The following is a 21,689-nucleotide window of genomic DNA, read 5'->3' as shown; positions in this document are numbered from 1 at the left end:
TCCTTAAAACTTCCATGTTAAACTGTTAACCAAGGTTTCTCTCAAAGACATTCAAAACTGTATGATGGCTGGCATCCTCCCTCATGTTCCCTTTCATTTTGACTTACCAACTATAATATCCATCCTTTAACTGCTTCTTGTTCACCAATCTAAGAAAAATGACATTTTATCCTTTTTCATCACTACTCTTACATCTACATTTCACTCATTGCCCAACTGAGATTCCATGGTCTATCATGTAATGACACATTCTTAATCACTCTCAATTTCATGGTTCTACTTTTTCTCCATCCTAGTCATCTGTTTAAATCCCAATTTAGTTAAACTTAATTGTTTCTTCTTTCTGCCCTCCACTTAAGCTGCTTAGTGCAATTAGAGAAAATCCCTCAGAACTTCACTCTGTTGCTGATCTTGCCTCATATTTCATCCTCCAAAATGGAAACAATTAAGTAATATCATCCCCATCTTACCACCTCTAAATCTTTATGCATATGCTTTTTCTCCCACCTGTCATAATGGATAATATATCCCTGCTTTCACCTAAGACCAGTTTTTTCACAACTTTGGAGCTTTCCATGAACTTTACCTAAAAAATTATATCTCTACTTTACCCAAGAATCGATTTCTCAAACTCTGCTGGAATATTCTCATTTTTTTACAAACATCATCAGGTATCACTCTTCTTAATAATTTCCTTGGCCTAAAGTCCCATCTAGTCACAAACTTATTTCTCTGCTCCCTTTACAATTAATCTTTCAAATGAACTACCTCTAGTAATTGTTTCTACTTCTTCCAACCCCATAATATATTTCAGTTGTATTTCTTGTCAAAGACACGTGAGATCTTAACACTACTTCATGCAAAGATTGCTCTTCTATCTTACTTTTATTTCATATCTCAGGAGGATTACCGTGGTTAATTCCTTCAGCTACCCAAAATAAAACACGTTTTTAGGTTTCTGTATCACCTTAATCTTCTCATTTTCCTTCTCCTTCCACTGTCATTTCTTGTCAGATAACTTTAATAGCTCTTCCTCCTTCTCGTGCTGGTTTCCAAATCTTGGAGCCAAAGACTTAAATCTTTACATTGGTTCATTAGTACTATGGTTCTCCATCTGTGCCCACTTCTTAGGTGATCTAAGAGGTCTGCAGTGCTCCAGAAATCCATATCTCCAGCTCTGACCCCTCACTTGAGTTCCAGATTAGTATATTGAATTGATAACCTGACATCTAGGGATATTTGACAAAAGGATTTTGATAAAAGGATTAAGAAATTAGCTTTCCTTACTTAGTTATCATACTCATACATCTATAAAAGAATCATACCTGTTACACTCTTAGGAGTATCTGCATCCTAGCATCATACATAATACCCGTATGTCATTGGGCTTAAAATATCCTTTTCTGTGTTAAGTAATAAAATATATTTTCTGTTATACTTCCTTAGTTTGTGCTGGGAACAAGAAAATAGACACCTTTTATATCTTTATTTACTCATAATGTTTTCAAAAAGTATTCATTGATATACAGAAAACTGCACATTTTAATGTCTATAATTTGGGCATATGCATACTTCAGTAAAGCTATTAAAACAATATTAATGAAAAACTAGCACGTAACATATATTGGAGATATAACAGGTAAGAAAACTGAAAATGATCTCGTATAACTTATATTCGAGTGAGGAAGACTTCATTGTTTATACCAAATGTGCATATGTGTAGGCATAGTGGTGTGTATGTGTTTGACATGGATATGCGTGGTGCATTGAAGAAAAATAAAGGAGTCAACAAAATAGGGAGTGGTTGCATCAGAGAGGATACTGCCTGCTCCGTAAAACAAATTCACTAAATATTTGTTGAATGAATTAACTAATGAATGCCATGTAAACTGTATTCTAGTCAAAATGAATAGGAATCCTATTTTAAGTGGAATTCTGAAGTTTGGAGGCAGGATTTGACCTATCCTGTAACATTTAATTCAAGGTCATGCTCAATGGAGTCTCAGAATCTTGACATCGTTTTTGCACTTCTCTAAATGTCTAATTTACTCTCCAGGGATTAAGTGGTTCTCTGGAGAGAATGTAGTTCAATTATCAGTGAAAAATAAATGCATATTTTAATTTTGGATTAGCACATTTCAAGCTTTAGACTTTTCAGCATTTTTCAGAGACTAAATCTCAAGAGAATGATCTCAGTTTTAAAAAGGCTGACTTTCTGCCTTGGATTCAGAAGGAGCATTTTCTACTCTTTGTTGAATTAATTAATGATGTATTGATTCTTTCATAGCTTATACCACTTATATTTTCATTGAAGCTATAAATTTCACATTGTATGACAGAAAACTTACATTCCTCCAAAAACCAACAAATAAAACAAAACTAATAAACACCATCACTCCCAGTGAATAATTCTCAAGGACAAAAGGTAGGATGATTCAATTTATCTCAAAATCTTCAAGTATACAAAGTTTCGGAGTGGACTCAAAAAATATTCAAGTAATTAAGACTAAATATTTCAATTGGAATATGTATGTCCTAGACACTGAATTTAGTGTTACCAACTAAATGAACATGGATTTTTTTTAATAAGAGAGGGATTTAAGATCTCTAATAACAGATAGGAATTTTATAGAATAGTCAACATATGCATACACATACATATTGAAATGTACATATAGATGTATATCTATGTCTATGTATACTTATATATGTGTGTGTGTGTGCAGAGAAGGGAACTTTAATGTTAGAAAGGGTACAAAAACACAGCATATTTAAGACCCTCTAAAGGGCATTAAATAAAATAATTTTGTTCTCTTCTATGCAAAAACTGAGAAAATGTCTACAATTTTCAGCCTTCCTCTTGTGTGTGTTCTATGCATATATATAGACATACGTATATACATACACATATGTATACACATACACACATATATAAGATCATATATATCATATAGAATATAATTTCATTTATGTCAATTTATATGTTTGTTAAATATATAATGCAAGTGTGTTTGTGTATATTTGCCTAAAGTAGAGCTCTAAAAAATGGCTACACATTTTTAAAAGTGGTTATTTTATAGGGTACTGTTTTAGCTGATTTTAGAGATAGGAAAAACAGTTGAAAGACTTTTTCTGTCATCTAGGTGAATGGTGGTGGGGATGACAGTTTAGGAGGTAGTTGGATTACTGAAACAGACTTTTTGAAGGTAGAAGCCAACATAATTATCTAAGCGATTGGTTATGGAGGGTGTACAGAAGAGAAAAGAATGATTTCTCTCTTAATTTTTTGTCTGTTTATTTAATTTCATCTGATCAAATGGAAGTATGGAGGTACCATGACTTAAGACAGGCAATACTTGTTTGGAGCAAATTAAGGGAGAGCATGAGGAATTCAGCTTTGGGTTATGTTGAGTTGCTATTTGACATTCATGAGGAGATGTGAGTAAGCAATTAAATTGTAAGCCTGGAGTCTGGAAAAGAGGTCAGGGCTGGAAGTATAAATTCAGGAGTTGTAGGTGTATACATGGTATTTGAAGCCATGAAACTGAATAAGCCCACCAAGGTAGAGTGTAAATAGAAGAGGAAAAGATCAAGAATTGAGCTCTGAGCTACTCCAAACTTAAGAGTCAAAGAGAGAGAGGATGAATAAGAAAGAAGAATGAGGAGTAACCCATATGGTATGAAGAAAAGTCAGAGCCTGGTGTCTTGAAAGATTAAGAGAAGAAAGTCTTTCAAGGAATAGTAAGCAATAAACTCTGTCAAATGTTATTGATAAATCAAAAAGATGAGCACAGAGAATTGACCTCTAGGTTTGGCAAAATAAAGACCTGAATGACTTTTATGAGAACAGCTTCCATGGAGTGATGAGGTGAAAGCCTGATTAGAGTGGGCTTAAGACAAAACAGGAAAAACAGAATTGGATACAGCAAATACATTTAACTGTATCAAGTGTTGAATTGCAAAAGCAAATGCAAGGGATTGGATGATAAGTGGTGAAGGCAGAAAGATCAAGGGGGGAGAAGAAAAGAGCTGGGAGTTACAGTAGGATATGGATCAGTAAGGGTTGATCATTAAAGACCTTACACACACACACTCATTTTTAAATAAAATAGATTACTGTATTTACTTAAGAGATCTCGTCTTTTTTTTACTATGATAAGAAAATAAAGAAGTTTAATACACGTTATCAAGACATCTTAGAAGTAAACTTACTTATAGCAAAAGAAGAACTGCTCGATTTTTCTAGCTTCTTTTTTTTTTGTATAATTTATTTTCTTGGTTTCTTTCTTACCCTAACACAAAGGTCATCTATTCTGAGATAATGGTATGAGCAACCTCACAGCAGTGACTGAATTTGTTCTCCTGGGATTCAGAAATTATCCAGAGCTACAGTGCCTTCTCTTTATGGTGTTTCTAGTCATCTATATGATCACTCTTTTTGGAAATCTTGGCATGATCCTATTAATCAAGATCGACTCGCGTCTCCACACTCCAATGTACTTTTTCCTGAGTAACTTGGCCCTTGTTGACTTCTGTTATTCTTCTGTCATTACTCCTAATATGCTGGTGAATTTCTGGGTGGAGAACCCAGTCATTTCATTTAATGAATGTGTCACTCAATTCTTCTTTTTTGGTTCCTTTGCTGGCATTGAGGGCTTCCTGTTGGCCGTGATGGCCTATGACCGTTACATGGCCATTTGCAAGCCTCTCCTTTACACAGTCACTATGTCCCCTGATCTTAATGTCCTCCTGGTGTTGGCCACATATCTTGCAGGCTTTATAAATGCTGCCATTCACACTAGGCTCACCTTCCAACTGTCCTTCTGCCGCTCAAATATCATCAACCACTTTTTCTGCGACACTCCACCCCTCCTGAGACTCTCTTGTTCTGACACACATGTCAATGAGGTTTTCAATTTTGCTTTTGCCAGTTTTAATGAACTGAGCTGCCTCCTGACTATTGTCATTTCTTATCTCTACATCCTCATTTCCATATTAAGGATCCAGTCTGCTGAGGGGAGGCACAAAGCCTTCTCCACATGTGCTTCCCACTTGATGGTGGTCACCATATTCTTTGGCACAATCCTGTTCATGTATCTGTGCCCCAGTTCCAGCTACTCAATGGAGCAAGACAAAGTGGTATCTGTGTTTTATACAGTGGTCATTCCCATGTTAAATCCTTTCATCTATAGTCTGAGAAACAAGGAAGTTAAAGCTTCCTTAGGTAAAATTTTTAAAACAACCTCGTTTTACTTTTGTACTTAGAATCATCAAAGCATGGGATTTGAGAATTCTGATGGAACTTAGAAATGACCAAACCCACTTCCATTGACACTGGCTTCATTTCATTATGTCATATGATTTTTGGATAGTGGAGCTGGACAAACCGTCCTAGGCACCCTGGGGAATAAGATCACTTTGTATACATCCCACTTATTCCACACAACATCTATACTTGAAAATAAACAAATATCCCATTTCATTTCCTCATTCAGAAGTATAAAACCCAGCACAAAATTGCTGAGGCCCAGCCCCATGGTTGTGTGGTTAAATTCCATGCACTCTGCTTCTCTGGCCCAGGTTTGCAGGTTCAGATCCCAGGTGTGGACCTACTCCATTCATCAGCCATGCTGTGGAGGAATCTTGTATACAAAATAGAGGAATATTGGCATGGCTGTTAGCTTAGGGCTAATTTTCTTCAAGAAAAACAGGAGGAGGATTGGTGAGGGATGTTGGCTTAAGGTAAATCTTCCTCACCAAAAAAACAAGGTAGCTGAGGCAGGAAAAGACTGAGTGGCAGGAGGAATGACCCTATTTTCTTCCCTGTTCCATCACTCTACTATTAGAGGTAGCATATGTAACTGTCAGAGGACAGGCAATAAGGAGTAGGCCGAGCCAGAATATGGCCAAAGGACTAAAACAGGGCTTAGAGACTCCCTCTTGTTCCTAGTGAACTAGAGAGAAATACCAGAACTAAATCCTGGTAGAGGTGCTGAGGTCAAGTGTTTCTTACCTGGACAAATCAGGTAGACCCCTGAGAGCATAATGGGAACCAATCACAGGGTATATATGAGGGGGAACCAAAGAGCAAAGACACCAAGGATCAAGGAGTGGAAATTTCTGTGGTTTAGAAAACAGGAATTCTTCATAATTCCTGAAGATCAAGTGTCATGTTGTTTGATCTTTGAATGGGTAAGCAGTTTATACTTAAAGAGCTAGAGCAAGATGGATATCCTTTCCATAACATCTTAGCAAATAACCATACATACCTATTTTACTGCTGGCTGCATGTTGATTGGAACAAGTTTAAAGCTTTCCATCAGTTTGACTGATATTTTCATAAGTGGGATATTTCCCCAGTAGGACTGGATTTTCTTTAAAGACAGTGACCACTGACATCTGAACATAAAGTGTTTTAAACTGGTTAGGAATCAGTAAAATATACTAAATATGATCCTAGTATATCCCTTTCTCATCTTAAGATTGATTGTCATCCTCATAGAAAAGTAGCCAGTTAAAAGAGACTAAGGAATAATTTTGCTTTCAGCTACAGTCTATGATTTTTTATAAGAAATTAAACCCAGAACTTATCATTTAATACTCCCTTTTCTGCTTTTCAGTCATTGTATATTAAAAAGGCATAATTTTCTTGCTTATCCAATGGTCTTTGTCCATCTTACAGTTGTTGTTATAAAGAGTTCTTCATATTTTAGACACAGCACAAGTATTATCCCCTTTATGTTTGTCCCTGGCCCTCCCTTGACCTTCCTAAAGCAAACAGTTACACATCACCATTTGTGTAATTCTAAGGATGTTGCAACACTAATCAAACTTTACTCACAGAAAAAATCATAAAAATGCAGTGTAATGCTTTCCAACATAGACTGAGTGCTCCTTGAGAAAATAAACCTCTTTGCATCTATCTTTATATTTCCATGCTTCATAGCAGGCCATCAATAAAGGTTTTAGAATTAAGAAAGAATCATTCCAGTGGAAGACACAGGGAGAAGGAAGACAAAGTGTTGCTTCTGGCATCTGGAACTGAAAGTATTCAATAACCAAAATTTCAAAAAGTCAATATTAGAAAATAAAAATTACCTTATACCTGGCTGGATATTGTTCTATTCTTTTTAAAACAACCTGTACTATCTTCTTTGAAACTAAACATTTTAATAAACAGATGATATTTCAGAGTCCTGTGTCTTTCATTTTGCATAAAATAAATGTGATTTCAACATATAGTAATAGTACCTTTTCAATGAAGGAACACAATAATGGATTCAAACTAGCACAGCCCTGGAATACTCAGTACCACCATATCTTTCCGTCTTTCTCTCTCTTTATCTCTTTGTCTCTCATTTCCTCTCTCATTAGGGATTCACTTATTCTCTTTCACAGACTTTTCACATGATAGCCTCACATTTGTATAGTTTAGACTGACTGCATCACAGGTAAGTCTCTTTCTCTTTAGAAAGGACAGCTGTTGCCTGAAATTGTTAACATGCAAAGAACATGATCTGCTCACCATGACACAAAATCCAATCATCAAGAGGCAAGATTGTGGCAGAGAAAGAACGTTTATTACATCCTGCTTGCAAGGGGGATAATGTCTGGCTAATGTCCAAAAGAACCATCTTAAGGAGGGCACAGAATCTTGAAGCAGTTATATAGTCCATTGGGTTACAGGGGTGTGGGTTAGGAAGGTTGACCCTCTGGTGTTACAGACTGGGAGTGGCCACACTGGATAGACTCTTTATCCAGGGGTCATCACATTCCTAAGGAAGTCAAAAGAACAAAGTTCTTGTCTTATTGCAACTGGGAGGTACATGCATAAGCAGGGATCATTAAATCTACAGAGCAGTTAGATCTCCTGAGGGTGCCTATCCAGCTGGATCAGTTAGTCAGAGGTCATTCAAAGTTACAATATGGTTTCTTTTCTACAATATGGCTTCCCTTATGTCAACCTTGTGTTGAACGGCTATCAAAATGGCTCATGATTTCATTGTATGTAGGTGTGCGGGGGTATGTATGTATCTGCATGTGTGTATATGTTGGTGGTAAGGGTGGGGTCGTGAATTGTCAGAAGAAATCTTGCTCTACAGTAGCTACTGCATTCCACTGTACATTTGCTCAGTAAAATTAACTTCCTTTCTATCCATTGCTCATTTAATTTGCAAACCCCCGGTGTAAGCAGCCTTGCTGTATGCTGTTTATACCTCAACAAGAATGTTACAACTAATGTTAACTCTATTTGTAGATGGGTTAGATGTTTTTCCATGTGACGCAATTTGTGGAATCCTTTTTTCAAGCATATTTGCAATACTGCCTATCATAGTGCCTAGAATTCAGCTGATAGAAAAATACAAGTATGTTTGGTGATTTCAGTACACTGAGTTGCAATGCTGACCAACATTATGTTAAAAGTGATTGGCTCGAGATCGCTTTTCACATAATGAAATGGTCAGGATCCATCCAACTAGCAGATTAAAATCATTACAATTTGGCTTATTAAGCCTATGTGGGGGAGGAAGACAAATCCTCTACCCTCATGGTCCTTCTGACTAGGCTATGAATTAAATTGACATGAGACAGAATAAGAGGAGAAAATCAAAGAAGCTTTATAACATGTATACATGAGAGAAACTCAGGAAAACTGAGCAATTCAACAAAATGGCTTAGCTGCCAGCTTAAATATTACTTTCAGCTAAAGGCAAAAAAGGATGTTGGGGGTAGTGCTTTGGGATTTCAGAGGGGATGAAAACAATTTACACAGAGATGGAAATGCAAATATTTGTTAAACAAGTTTTGCTGGGCCAAAAATGGGCTTGTTGGTGCATTTTTATCACAGCTATTTTACATTATACGATAGCTATCTTGTGGTATTAACTTCTTCCAGGAACAAGTGTTCTATGTTAAATTCTTTTAGACAGTTTGGGGGAAGGTCAAATGTTCTTCCTGAGTTTTCTGAGCCTTTATTGTCTTCAGCTCAAAATAATCCCCATATCAGTGATGCATCTTGGGAAGGCCTGCCCCCCAACACCTGCTTGCTGACTGCTTATTCTAATCTATTTAAAATCAAAACCCACAAGCCAGAAGCTTCCTAGTCTGTTTGTAATTGTTACACAGAAATGTTTGAACTAACTACCAGCCAGACCCTCCTTATGGGATAGAAAGTTAGGAAAATATCAGGCCGTAAGTCATTACAGAAGACATGACATTTAAACTAAAACTTGGAAAACGCAACTCTTGCTCCTTTGGTTTTTCTATGGTTCCTAGATTTGAGATTTCATGTGCTTTTGCCTTTATGCTTATATCAGACTGCCTGATAACATAAATATCATCTTTGACTATTATACTAATCATTTAGTGTGCCTGATTCTCAAAGAAAATGCAATTTGTGTGATGGATAGATTTTTAAAATTAATTGGCCCCATCAGCCTGGGTAAAAACTCTTTGGGGCTGTATCTCCACAGAGAAAGCCCATAAGTAGTTAGCTTGGCAAGCCCTATTAATTGCTTAAAACTCTCCTTCTGACTACTTCATTTCCATCTCACCCTCCTCCTTCCCCTCCTTTTCCTCCTGCTTCTTCTCTCCTCCTTCTTTTCCTGCCTTACCCCTACCCTGTCCCACACTTCAGTGATGTTGGGAACAAAAACGGGCAAGAGATGAAAGATACACCATGGCATAGTGGTTAAGTTTGTGTGCGCCACTTTGGTGGCCTGGGTTTGCAGGTTCCTGGAAGCAGACCTACACACTACTCATGAAGCCATGCTGTGGCACCATCCCACATACAAAATAGAGGAAGATTGCCACAGATGTTAGCTCAATGACTGTCTTCCTCAAGGAAAAAATAAAAGAATAAAAAGATAAACCATGTGGCTTTCTACATTCCATTCTTGAATTAATTTGTAAAAAAACACTCTAGTGAAGAATGTATTTGAGGAAAACTTTAGCTTTCAGTGTGTAAGCTTTTGGTGTGCATTAATCTATAGTACAAAGAGCCCTTATAATATTGTGCCTTGCATTTTTCTTTTTAAATCAGTACCTCAGTATTAAAAAAAGAAGTGCATAATTTGATCTTCTTGACGCTAAGGGAAGCAAAATTTATCTTTAAATCATCTTTATGGAGGTAAATTCACTCTCAATAAAATGTAGAAATTTTAAATGTACAATTTAATGCAGTTTGACAAATGTGCACAGCCACTTGGTCACAATTCCAGTTTTCAAGGTTACTGTGCATCTGGGGAGAGGACGTGGGAATAGCATAAGTAAAAATTGCCATGAAGATCACTCGTCTTAGCATGATTCTGTCTTTTTACTGGAATAAACTCTCGTAGAATTTGCTGTCAACCCTTGGTTAATTTCCAGCACTTTGAAAAACTCCACTCAGATTACTTTTGCCAGTGTTCTCTTTACTGTTATGGAGGAGCAGGTTTTGAGAAGTCACTATCCTACCATTCAGGAAATTGATCCCCCTCTCCATATAATGTTTTTTGAGACTCATTTAAAGTGTATGGGTAGTTTGTTCATTTTTACTTCTGCATAGTAGAACATTATATGTATACATATACATTATGTATATGTATACATTATGTATAAGTATACATTATATGTATACGTATCAATTTGTTTATGCATCCACTAATATGCATTTGAGTTTCTTCGTGGATATGTGTATTCTTTTCTCTTGGATAAATACTTAAGGGTAGAATTTCTGGGTCATAATGTCTTTAAGAAATTGTAACTTTATAAAAATTTCATAAGGAACTACCAGTTTTCCGAAGTAGTTGAGTTAGTTTACATTTCATCAAGTAGTGTATTATGAGAGCTCTAGTTGCGTCACATTGTTTCTGTCAATCCTTTTAATTCTTGATATTGATGTGAATGTGAAGTAGTATCTCATTTTAGCTATAATTTGTGTTTCCTTGACTATTATAGATATTGAAATTCTTTTCATGCAGTTATTGGATATTTATATATCTTTTTTTTTTTTTTTTGAGGAATATTAGGCCTGAGCTAACATCTGCCACCAATTCTCCTCTTTTGTGCTGAGGAAAACTGGCACAGAGCTAACATCTGTACCTATCTTCCTCTACTTTATATATGGGATGCCTGCCACAGCATGACTTGACAAGCCTTGCATAGGTCCGCACTTGGGATCTGAACGGGCGAACCCCATGCTGCCAGAGCAGAACATCCAAACTTGTCCACTGTGCCACTGGACTGGCCCTTCATATGTCTTTTTTTATGAAGTGTCTGTATACATTTTTGCTTTTTTAAATTTAATTGTCTAGCTGTATTTTGATCAATGAATTTTGGAAGATCTTTATGTATTTTGATATATAAAGTCCTTGTCAGGATTACTTAATGAGAATATTCTTCATAGTCCGTGTCTGGCCTTTTCATTATCTTAACATTATTTTTTATGAGTGCTTGTTTTGAAATTTGATGACATAAAATATATATATTTTTTGTTTTATATCTAGTGATTTTCTGTCCTTCCTAGTAAATTCTTGGTTACTTCAAAATCATGAAGACATTCTTCTATAATTTTTTATCCTGGAGAACTTTTACATTTAGTATTTACTTTAGTCCTATGATCCATGTCAAATTAATATTGGAGTATTAAAGCATGATGTGATATAGGAATTAAAATTAAATTTTGCTATACAGATATTCAATTGTTCCAGCAACATTACCCATTGAAACCCCTTTGTACCCTTGTTCAAAACTCCACTGACTATACATAAGTGGATATATTTCTGGATTCTCCATTCTGTGCCCTTAATCTATTTGTTATCCTTAGATCCACACATTGTTTTGAGAGCTGTAACTTCTTACTAACTCTTGAAATTAGGCAGTGTAGATCATTCGATAATTTTTATTTTCTCTCAAAAGTGCTTTGGCTAATTTGTCTTTTTTATATCTATATATATTTTAGAATCCATTTACTGATTATTGAAAATATAAGCTTGCTGAAATGTTGACTGGACTGGCATTAAAACTATTGTTCAATTTAGGAGCAGTTGACAACTTAATATTGAATTGATGAATAAATGAAAAGTAATGGGATATATTGGAGAATATAAGGCAGATATTCCTGTCATATATGATGGATACTTTTTGTTCTAATACACTATATAACCACCCCATACACCCACTTCTTTGGAGTTTTTCCTTCCTTCATGAAGGTACTCTTCCTGGTTATATGGTCCTTAGATCTGACTCATAATAAACTCACCCAAATTTTGATTTATAGATTGATTATGAATTATTTGTGTCAACAGAATATTCCAGTCTACAAGCGAGGTATGTCTCTCCATTATTTAGGTCTTCTTTAATTTTTCTCTCTGGCATTCTGTGCTTTTCACTATGTATCTCTTGCACAGTTTTTATTGTATTCATTTCTAAGCAGTTTGTGCTTTTGATGTTATTGTAAGTGATATTTTAAATATTTTAATTGCCAATTGTGGTAGTTTTTTACATTAAAATGTAAATTATTTATGTATATTGACCTTGTAATCATGTCACTTTCCAAAATATACTCAACTTTTCTTTTGCATATATATTTTAGTTTAGTTTCAGGTGTACGACTTCCTGATTTGATATTAGTATGTATTGTGAAAACATCACCACAATAAGTCTAGTCAATCTTTTGTTCATATTTTAAAAGGAGATTCTATGTAAACTATCATGTGATCTGTAAATAATATAGTTTTATTTCTTTTCAAGTCTATATAACTTCATTTCATAGATTGGAACTTCCAGTACAATGTTGAAGCTACTTTAAAAAGATAGCCAATTGAATAATCATAAAAATATAAGTAAGAAACTTACAGTGTCAGAAGGATATTTCCACCTATCTGACTAGTGTGACATTTGTGTAGCTAAAGTCTTTAGATGTCATTTTAGTAGATATACGCCAACTGGTCATTGCAGTTGAAGCAGAGTGATATTAACTAAAGAATTTATATCTTCAAGTATAATTTAAATAGAGTCCAAAGATAATAAAATAAGAATGCATGAAAGACTTCTTTGAGTTAGTATTATACACTTAGGTAAAATCTGTCCCCTCTAACCTTATTCATTCCTCTGATAAATGAACATCAAATTCTTATGTGTGCACTTCTGATCAAGTGATCACATACTGAAAAGTGTGGATACTTTGCCCTTCCAAACCTGAAAGAGTTAATTCATTTCTTTTTGTCTGCCCATTCAGTTACTATTGAGTTAGTCCTATTTTGTGTTGAAAAAAATTTTTGTAAATCATAAGATTATTACAATGTTATTATATATTAAAGTATATCAGAAAACATTTAAATACATACATGCGTTAAGTACTTTAGAACAAATTTTCTTCAAACTAAATGCTGCCATCTGCTTAAAGAAGGGTCAAATCTTCCAGTACTTTTGTGCAAAACAAGAAATCTCCACATTAAAGGGTCAGGAAATGAGGGCTCTGCAATCCCAAAATTAGCTCTTCAATCCTACAAGAAATTTTTCTTTCATGGAAATATTTAAGCAGTAGATTTTACTCTTTAACTTTTATTATTTTGTTTGTTCAAGAAATCAGGAAGAAATAGAGGTACAAATTGAAACAGAGAAATCTTTCCACTTCAATTTGAAAAAAAATTTATGGTAATGCTCAAATATTCTCAAAAGTAGTGAGTTGATAACAATCTATATTTTTATATTGATATATAGCTTTTTCTCACTGACTGACTTCTCTCAGTGTAACCTGGTATTTGGAGAGTTAACAAAATCAGAGATGCCTCTCCTCTTGGTCATACTACACTTTGATTCTTTTCATTGTATTGACGTGGAACTATCAGTGCACTGGACAGACTCGTAGCACCAAACAATGTCCAATTATTCTTTATTTTGCTTTCAATCCTCCTCCTAAATCAGTGATTTCATGAATCATCAATTTTATTCATGATCCTGGCTCTCAATCTCATCTTTGATCCCTAGCCTGTTGATGAAATTAACTCTCTGGGGCAGATTGGTTCCAGTACGAATCCATAATGTCCACCTTCCAAAGGGTCCTCACCTCTGACCAGTACTTCTACATCCTTTCTTTGGTTGTGTCACCCTTCTGCTCTCCACACTGTTTCTGTTCTCCAAGTCTCTCATCAACTTCATTATCTTTCACCTCACTCTCATTAGATGACTTAACCTCAGTGCTTATAGAGAAATATTGAAGATTTCTGTTGAGAATTCTGTCATCTTTACTATACACAAAAAAACAAAAGCTGTCTGCCCATATTTTCCTCCTTCCATTTTATTAAAGATGATGACTAATTTCTCCATCTGTGCTAAAGATTGCATGTACTCAGTACCAAGCAGGGTACACGATGTTAGGTGTGAACTTTGGCCTCAAAGGAGAATCTAGGATCTCAGAGAACCAAAATAAGGTTATGCCCTTGAGGAACAAAGACTGTTTTAATTGGATTTTTTAGAATGACTTTTAAAATACTCTAGGGAATGTACCCAAGAAATCCATTATAAATCTTCCCATCTTGTTTTTACAAAATATGGTAAGTCAACTTTTACAGATAGGTCATTTTTACATTTGTTAATGAAAAATACATTTGCTCTTTTGGGTGGAGATTAATATTATCAATGTAAAAAAATTATTTTCATCAGTTCTGTCTGTTTTTTCTATTCATATGGTAATATTTCATGACATCTCTAAAAATTAATTACTATATGCACGCTCTTCTGATGTATATGTGAAAACTAAATAAAAATAGCTTTAGGTTGCAATTCTGAGGCATGATTTTTCCAGGCATATCTTACTTTCACAAAGAATTGAGATTCAGTGGCTCTAGGTGGGAGCTAAGGCCACATTTAAACTTGATCTGTATTTCCCTAAACAAATATTTTCATATGTATATTAGTTTGCACAAAAATGATGACCAAAAACTGCCACATTCTTCTCCAGGTATGTGCATTCTTTATCTACTATTCAAATTCTATCTTCTCCAAAAAGCCTTCTTTGAATGGCCATCTAAAAGCATCTCACCTTTGTTTTTCTTCATAATTCTTGCTTCTAACTGACATTACTTTATACATTTTTATCTATGTGTTTAATAGCTGTTCCTCCTCCTACAACACATGCCCCATGAGCGTGGGGAATTTCTTCATTGCTGTAACCCCAGAACCTGGAACAGAAAAAGAAAAAACCATCCTCATAGTGTACATGAAGAAATGAGTGGGTGAATTTGCAAAGCAGAGAGAGTAATTCCTCATTCTCTACCTTCTAAGTCATATTTCAAGAGATGAATTCACTAATTCAATGCCTTCTGAATGAAATTAAGGCAGATATTTATAGGTTCAAGTGAAAATGCTGTACCGAATATTTATTTTCTAGCTTGTATCTGAAAAATAAGATATCAGATGGGGAGGGACCTTTGAAATCCAAATTCGTTCAGTTTTCCACTTGAATGATTCCAATGACCTGCTGGTTTTCATAACCGATTTTAATTTCTATGTTTTTTTTTGCACAAACTTTGAAAAAAATTGACAAATATGGAGTTCTCCTAGATGATAGAAATAAAGGTGTGATTATATATAGAAATATATATATATATATATATATAAACAAGTGAGAAAGGGAGAGTTTGAGATACAGAGAGAAAGAGATATTACAGAGACAGAAGGCAAAAATATTTATGTAGAAGTTCTGATGTGTTTGTTGAAAAAAGAATAATTTCCCCATAGGCGAATAGATCAAAGAGTAAATGATGAAGTGCATTTACTGGGATAAATGGAATAAATGAAGAATCTGGATCAGACAGAACTTTTCGCTTTCAGTTTTCAAGGGATAAGAAAATGTCTTCCCAAAACCACACTATAGTGATGGAATTCGTACTCTTGGGACTCACAAACAACCCAGTACTAGAGAAGATCCTGTTTGGAATATTTCTGGTGATCTACCTAATCACGCTGGCAGGGAATCTGTGCATGATCATACTGATCAGGACGAATTCCCACCTCCAAACACCCATGTACTTCTTCCTTAGCCACCTCTCCTTTGTAGACATTTGTTATTCCTCCAACATTACTCCAAACATGCTGTACAATTTCCTCTCAGACCAGAAGACCATCTCCTATGCTGGATGCTTCACACAGTGTCTTCTCTTCATTGCCCTGGTGATCACTGAGTTCTATATCCTTGCTTCGATGGCATTGGATCGCTATGTAGCCATTTGCAACCCTTTACATTACAGTACCATAATGTCCAAGAACATTTGTATCTCTCTAGTCACAGTCCATTATACTTATGGCTTCCTCAATGGACTCTCTCAGACACTGCTGACTTTTCACTTATCTTTCTGTGGCTCCCTTGAAATCAATCATTTCTACTGTGCTGATCCTCCTCTTATAATGTTGACCTGCTCTGACACTTATGTCAAAAAGATGGCAATGTTTATAGTTGCTGGTTTTACTCTCTCAAGCTCCCTCTTCATCATTGTCATGTCCTACCTTTTCATTATTGTAGCCATCTTGAGGATCCGTTCTCCTGAAGGCAAGCACAAAGCCTTTTCTACTTGTGGTTCCCATCTGACAATAGTCACTATATTTTACGGAACCCTCTTCTTCATGTACTTAAGGACTCCATCTAAGAAGTCTGTAGAGGATTCCAAAATAATTGCAGTCTTTTATACTTTTTTGAGCCCAATGCTGAACCCAGTGATCTACAGTCTAAAGAACAAGGATGTGATCCAGGCCGTGCAGCAAATGATTAAGGTAAATCTCTTTCATAAAATTACCGTTTAAGCATCTTTTCATTTGAAATGACTAAGTGTCTGTGGTAAGATGGTGTTTAGAGCCTAGAAATGAGAAAGAGAGGGTTCCCAACTGTACTAGGGTCCCTAGTGCAAGTTTGTTTTTGAGGATCAGCAATTTTAGTCTGTGGGACATTCCCTTAACACATAACAAACATCTCTCTTTGTTAAACTAAGAGTTGTGTTTCCACTCCTAGGAAACAGAATATGCTGCTATCCAGATTTATAATCCTATGTGAAAAGTGTATTTTAGAATCATTGTAAAAGTACTCTATACTCCGTCTAAATAATTGTATTCTTCCTTTTATTTTTTAGTCATGGGAACTACTGTGGCTTTCAGGAACCAAACTTAAACTCAATTTTGGCAACTCTCTTAATCCAGATACTTTATTTCTTTATAGGATTTTTTTAAAAACTTTTTTCTATTTATTTACTTCTATTTGTGATTTAATCTTTTCACTGTGTAAGTTGTGGGGTGAAAGTCATCTCAGAATTTCTTCACAGACAGGATAGAACATAAATCAACATGCGTAAATATAATCATAAGTCACACGATTATAATTTGGTACTCCTTTTCATATCACTTTTCATTTCAATCTTTGCAAATGAACTAGTGAGAAAATTATTATCTCCATTTATAACATTTGGATTCTTAGGCACAGAGAGATTAAATGACTTACTCAAAGTCACTCAACCACTCAGTAGCACAAAGGTAAATCCCTTGATTCCAAATTCTTTCCTCTTTCCAACTCACATTGCAGTGGTTAAACTCCTCAGCATTGCAAATGCTGGACAGATTGCTGGGGATAATAAGCTACTGAGGTTAGTCCTGTTCCAGAAACCATGGTGAGTCTGAGGAGAGTGATATAGCTGATAATGGGTAATGTGAATTTCCTCTGACATTTCAGGTAAACATGATAATTTGTGTGCAATATACAAAGAATTATCCTACTGTTCTATGTAAAGCAGACAATATTGAGATGTGGTAGACGTATTTAGTTGGCATTTTACCGATATATTTTCCAGATTATAAAAGCACACATGTTCATTTTAAATAACTAGAAAATACAGACAGCTAATGAAGAAGCAATATTTATCAAAGACATTTCCTAAACCACTGGATGGTTTCCCTCTGTGTTTTTGTTAATATTCCTTCTCAATAATTTTATGCATATATGTTATAGTTAATAAAACAAAATTGGAATCAATTGTCATATACAAGTATGAATATTGATTTTCAGTTGATGGTATAATGTTTACATTTCATATGGACAAAATATTTTTGGAGAACATAATTTTTAATGTAGTATAATACTTAACAATTAACTGATTTTGAACTTAATTACAAAAAGAATAGGTATAGATTACAGAAAAAGAAACTAAAAATACTGAAAGATATAAGGAATGAAAGCAAAATTTGCTTGTAATTGCCTATCTAAACAGAACCACTCTCAACATTTTCGTGTAGTTTTTTCCGCTTGGCTTATCTTGCGAACCATTACTCCGTCTTATTGATGTATCTTAGTATTTTTAAGATTAAGTTATATCTCTGTGTACATATTTTTATGATTGGTCCTTTAGGATACATCTCTGCAAGTGTAATTACTAAGTTAATTGTTTCGAACAATTTTAACACTCCTGTTAATCTTCTATAGATAAATTTTTCTTCAGAAAATTTGTAACACTTTATAGTTATGACAAGCAATATTTGAGGATAACCATTTCACTGTACTACTATTAATCGTAGAAAATATTATTTAAGATTATTTACCTCTTTGATGTTTCAACTGAAATTCTTAGGAAAAGACTGGAATTTTTTTTAACAAAAAAGTTTGAAATGTATATTTAATAAAGAAAGAAAATACCTCAGCTTGATGATTGCCCTTCATGTTATTTCTGATGGTTTCTCACGTGAAGAATATTTGCATATTTGGAAAAAATTTTATCTATTTTTTGTTTTGTAGCTTTTCTCAATTCTCAATTTAAATAGGCAAGTATCTATGTTATGTTATTAATTTTTCATAATCATATTTTATAGGAATATCTTGAATTATTCTAGATATAATTTTGTTGTATGTTGTAATGTTGTACGTAATTTTTCCTTGACGTTTTTAACCCACTTCCTCACATTATTTATTGGGCAACCCTTTTTTGCCCCACAGATTTGCAATGTTCCCTTTATGATACACTAAGTGAATACATTTCTGGTATATTTCTTCTGTTCCTTTGACAAATCTATATCTATATTTGAAGTCAAATTCTTATAATTAATGTAGGTTTTAAATGTGTTTTAAGCTCTGGCAGAGGAATTCTATCTTCATTATTTTTCTCTTTCAAGTGTAATTTGAATGAAAATCAGATGCTTCTAGCTATTCAATATTTTTGCCTCAGAATTTATGCATGTGAATGTTCACTGTAGAAAGTATATGCACACATATTAATAAGATCAAATATGACTATAGATGCAACACACATGCATTGTAAATTCTTTTAGGAATATGGAAGTTCTTTTGGTATTAATAGAATTATTATAGCTTGGTCCACAGATCTGATGGAGAGACGTATGGCATGGAGTCCACAGAGAGGACTGCTTAGAGAAGAAAGGTTACAAGTGAGTTAAGGGTGTTTTTGCCAGAAAGGCAGAGAGGTGCTGATGGCCCATAAATGAGGAAAGAAGCATTTAACTTTTACACGTTAATGCTGTGTACTTGTTAACACTTTTACACAAACATTCATTTTTCCATTATACCATTATGTGTCCATTATGCAACACTATTTTTCAGCGATTATCTCCCAAAAGGACTGACATGCTCACATGTACTCCTCAACTGTGAGTCATTTTGAACACTGAAAAAAATTATAGAGATCCAAACTAAAATAAATATTAACTTTTTAAATCATTGGAAGAAATATCTGTTAGCTTAATTGCAGTGGACAAATTCATAGTTGAAAAGTCACTGAAATTTGACAATAAAAGAGGCATCAGATATTTTGGCAAAGATTTTGCCCAAAATAAGCTAAAGTGTAAACTTATTAAAATACTATAAGTTGGTAGAAATCTTACGAATTACTAAAACACCATCATATAAATAAATGTTAAAGGTTATGTACGGAAAGTTGATAAAAACACAAACACGCTAAAACTAATGAGTACAAATATTAGAAAGCAAAAATACGAATTAACAGACAGTTTTGTGTAGTCTCTGCGTTTAAGAAAGTTCAAAAAGACTGGCACTTTCTACATTGATGGTATCAAAAAGAACGATAAGATGAAGCTTTTCTGGAAATCAATTTAACATTGTGTCTTAAGGAATCTCAAAAGTGTTTGCATACTTTTACAGTTAGTCCAATTTTGAGAATGTGCTGAAGGTATAATGAGAAATGGGAGGAGATTTTCATAGCAACGTTTGCTTTATGATGGAGAAAAGGGAAACAAGTTATGTATTACATACAGGTCACCCACACTTTACACAGTACTGGGCTAACTGAAACCTGTACAGACTGGAAACATGTGCTTGCTTTGCATGGATCCCAGTTACCACAACACTGTTCAAAGTGAGGACTGCCTGCATTTAATAACCGGCTAGGCATAGACATGTGCCAGACAAAATAGAAGCTGGCTGTAAATATCTAGAATCTCTGGAGGGGTGTATTGACTGTGATCATCAGGAGACTGGGACTATAGCTAGACAGATTTTTGCATTAGAATGTTATAGAGACATTAAAATGAAGAAATTCCCAACGAATGAAAGGGCAAATCATTTTATATAGTTTTTTGTGAAAAAAGAAGAGCACACCAATATATATATTATGATAACTTTGTAAAACACTAAGATTAAGGAAAAGTAAAGCTTGTTCTTTATATCTATGTCCCAATTTTCCATGATAAACACTTATTGCCTTTATTAGCAAGAAACAAACAAAAAATTTCATTTTCAATATCATCCAGATCCCAAGACATTAAATTAAAAAATCTTTACTGATTAATGTTTGAATTTGAATATGAAAGTAGGAAAAAGCAGGGATTAAAAACCTGTTCTACACCAGTGTGGAACAGCTTGGTCATCCATGTTTTTCTAATTCAATCTCCTACTATTTTTCCCCTTAAAAGTATTGTGCTTCCAAATATTTTGACTTTCTTCAGTGTTAAATAAAGTCATGCTTATGTTGTTTAGAGTGGGTGATGAGGGCAAGTCAATATCAATATCTACAATATTTTAATCTAGAAAATAAAATTTTCTTTCATTCAGAAGTTTCCTTCTCAAGAGAAAGTTCCTCCAATTAAAGGATTTTTTCCTCTTCTTCTTCTCAAGCTTAAACATCACCTTCAGATAGTCAGCATACTATGACATTAGAAAATTGAAACAAATTAAAGTTGAGTTCCAATAAATTGCAACGTGTCCCATACACTTGATATCACACTTTGTATTTAACCATCAGGAAATCTTGACTGTTCTACTTTCTAAATATTACATATTAAATCTTAACACAGCTTGTCAGAATTTCCTCTGCTACCAGTCAGGTCTAAGATGAAATTATCTTTTGCCCAAACTATAACAATGATCTTTCTCCTTCCACACTTGACATCCTCTATCCTCCCATGAAAGCCAGTGATCTTTATAAAGATAAACCACATCATGTTACGGACTTGGTATAATAGTCCAAGCCTTTCCATACCACTTGAGCTAGAATATAAACTTCTTAAGAAACATCATAGAGTCTACAAGTACTTATGTGATGCCTTCCTATACACCTCTCTAAATTTTTTGACCCCTTTCTCCTCAGTCCTCCTGCCCTTGCCACATTGAATTTCTAACTGTTTCTTGAATATGCCAAGCATATTCTTACCTCAGGGCCTTTGCACATACTGTTCCCTCTGTTTACAATGTTCTCCCATCA

General features: G+C 34.6%; 2 protein-coding genes across 2 annotated transcripts; both read left to right on the top strand.

Moving 5' to 3' along the window:
• The first annotated feature begins 4,326 nt into the window (after positions 1-4,326).
• OR5AP1 (olfactory receptor family 5 subfamily AP member 1) lies at positions 4,327-5,265 on the top strand. Its single transcript, NM_001391241.1, is given in 1 exon segment — positions 4,327-5,265. A coding segment is annotated over 1 exon segment (939 nt).
• A 10,569-nt stretch (positions 5,266-15,834) lies between these two features.
• OR5M10 (olfactory receptor family 5 subfamily M member 10) lies at positions 15,835-16,782 on the top strand. Its single transcript, NM_001391240.1, is given in 1 exon segment — positions 15,835-16,782. A coding segment is annotated over 1 exon segment (948 nt).
• The last annotated feature ends 4,907 nt before the right edge of the window (positions 16,783-21,689 follow it).

This window comes from Equus caballus, chromosome 12, assembly GCF_041296265.1.
Source record: "Equus caballus isolate H_3958 breed thoroughbred chromosome 12, TB-T2T, whole genome shotgun sequence".
Taxonomy (NCBI): Eukaryota; Metazoa; Chordata; class Mammalia; order Perissodactyla; family Equidae; genus Equus; species Equus caballus.
Note: the sequence above shows the minus strand (reverse complement) of the source record. Positions and strands in the feature narration are given on the sequence as shown.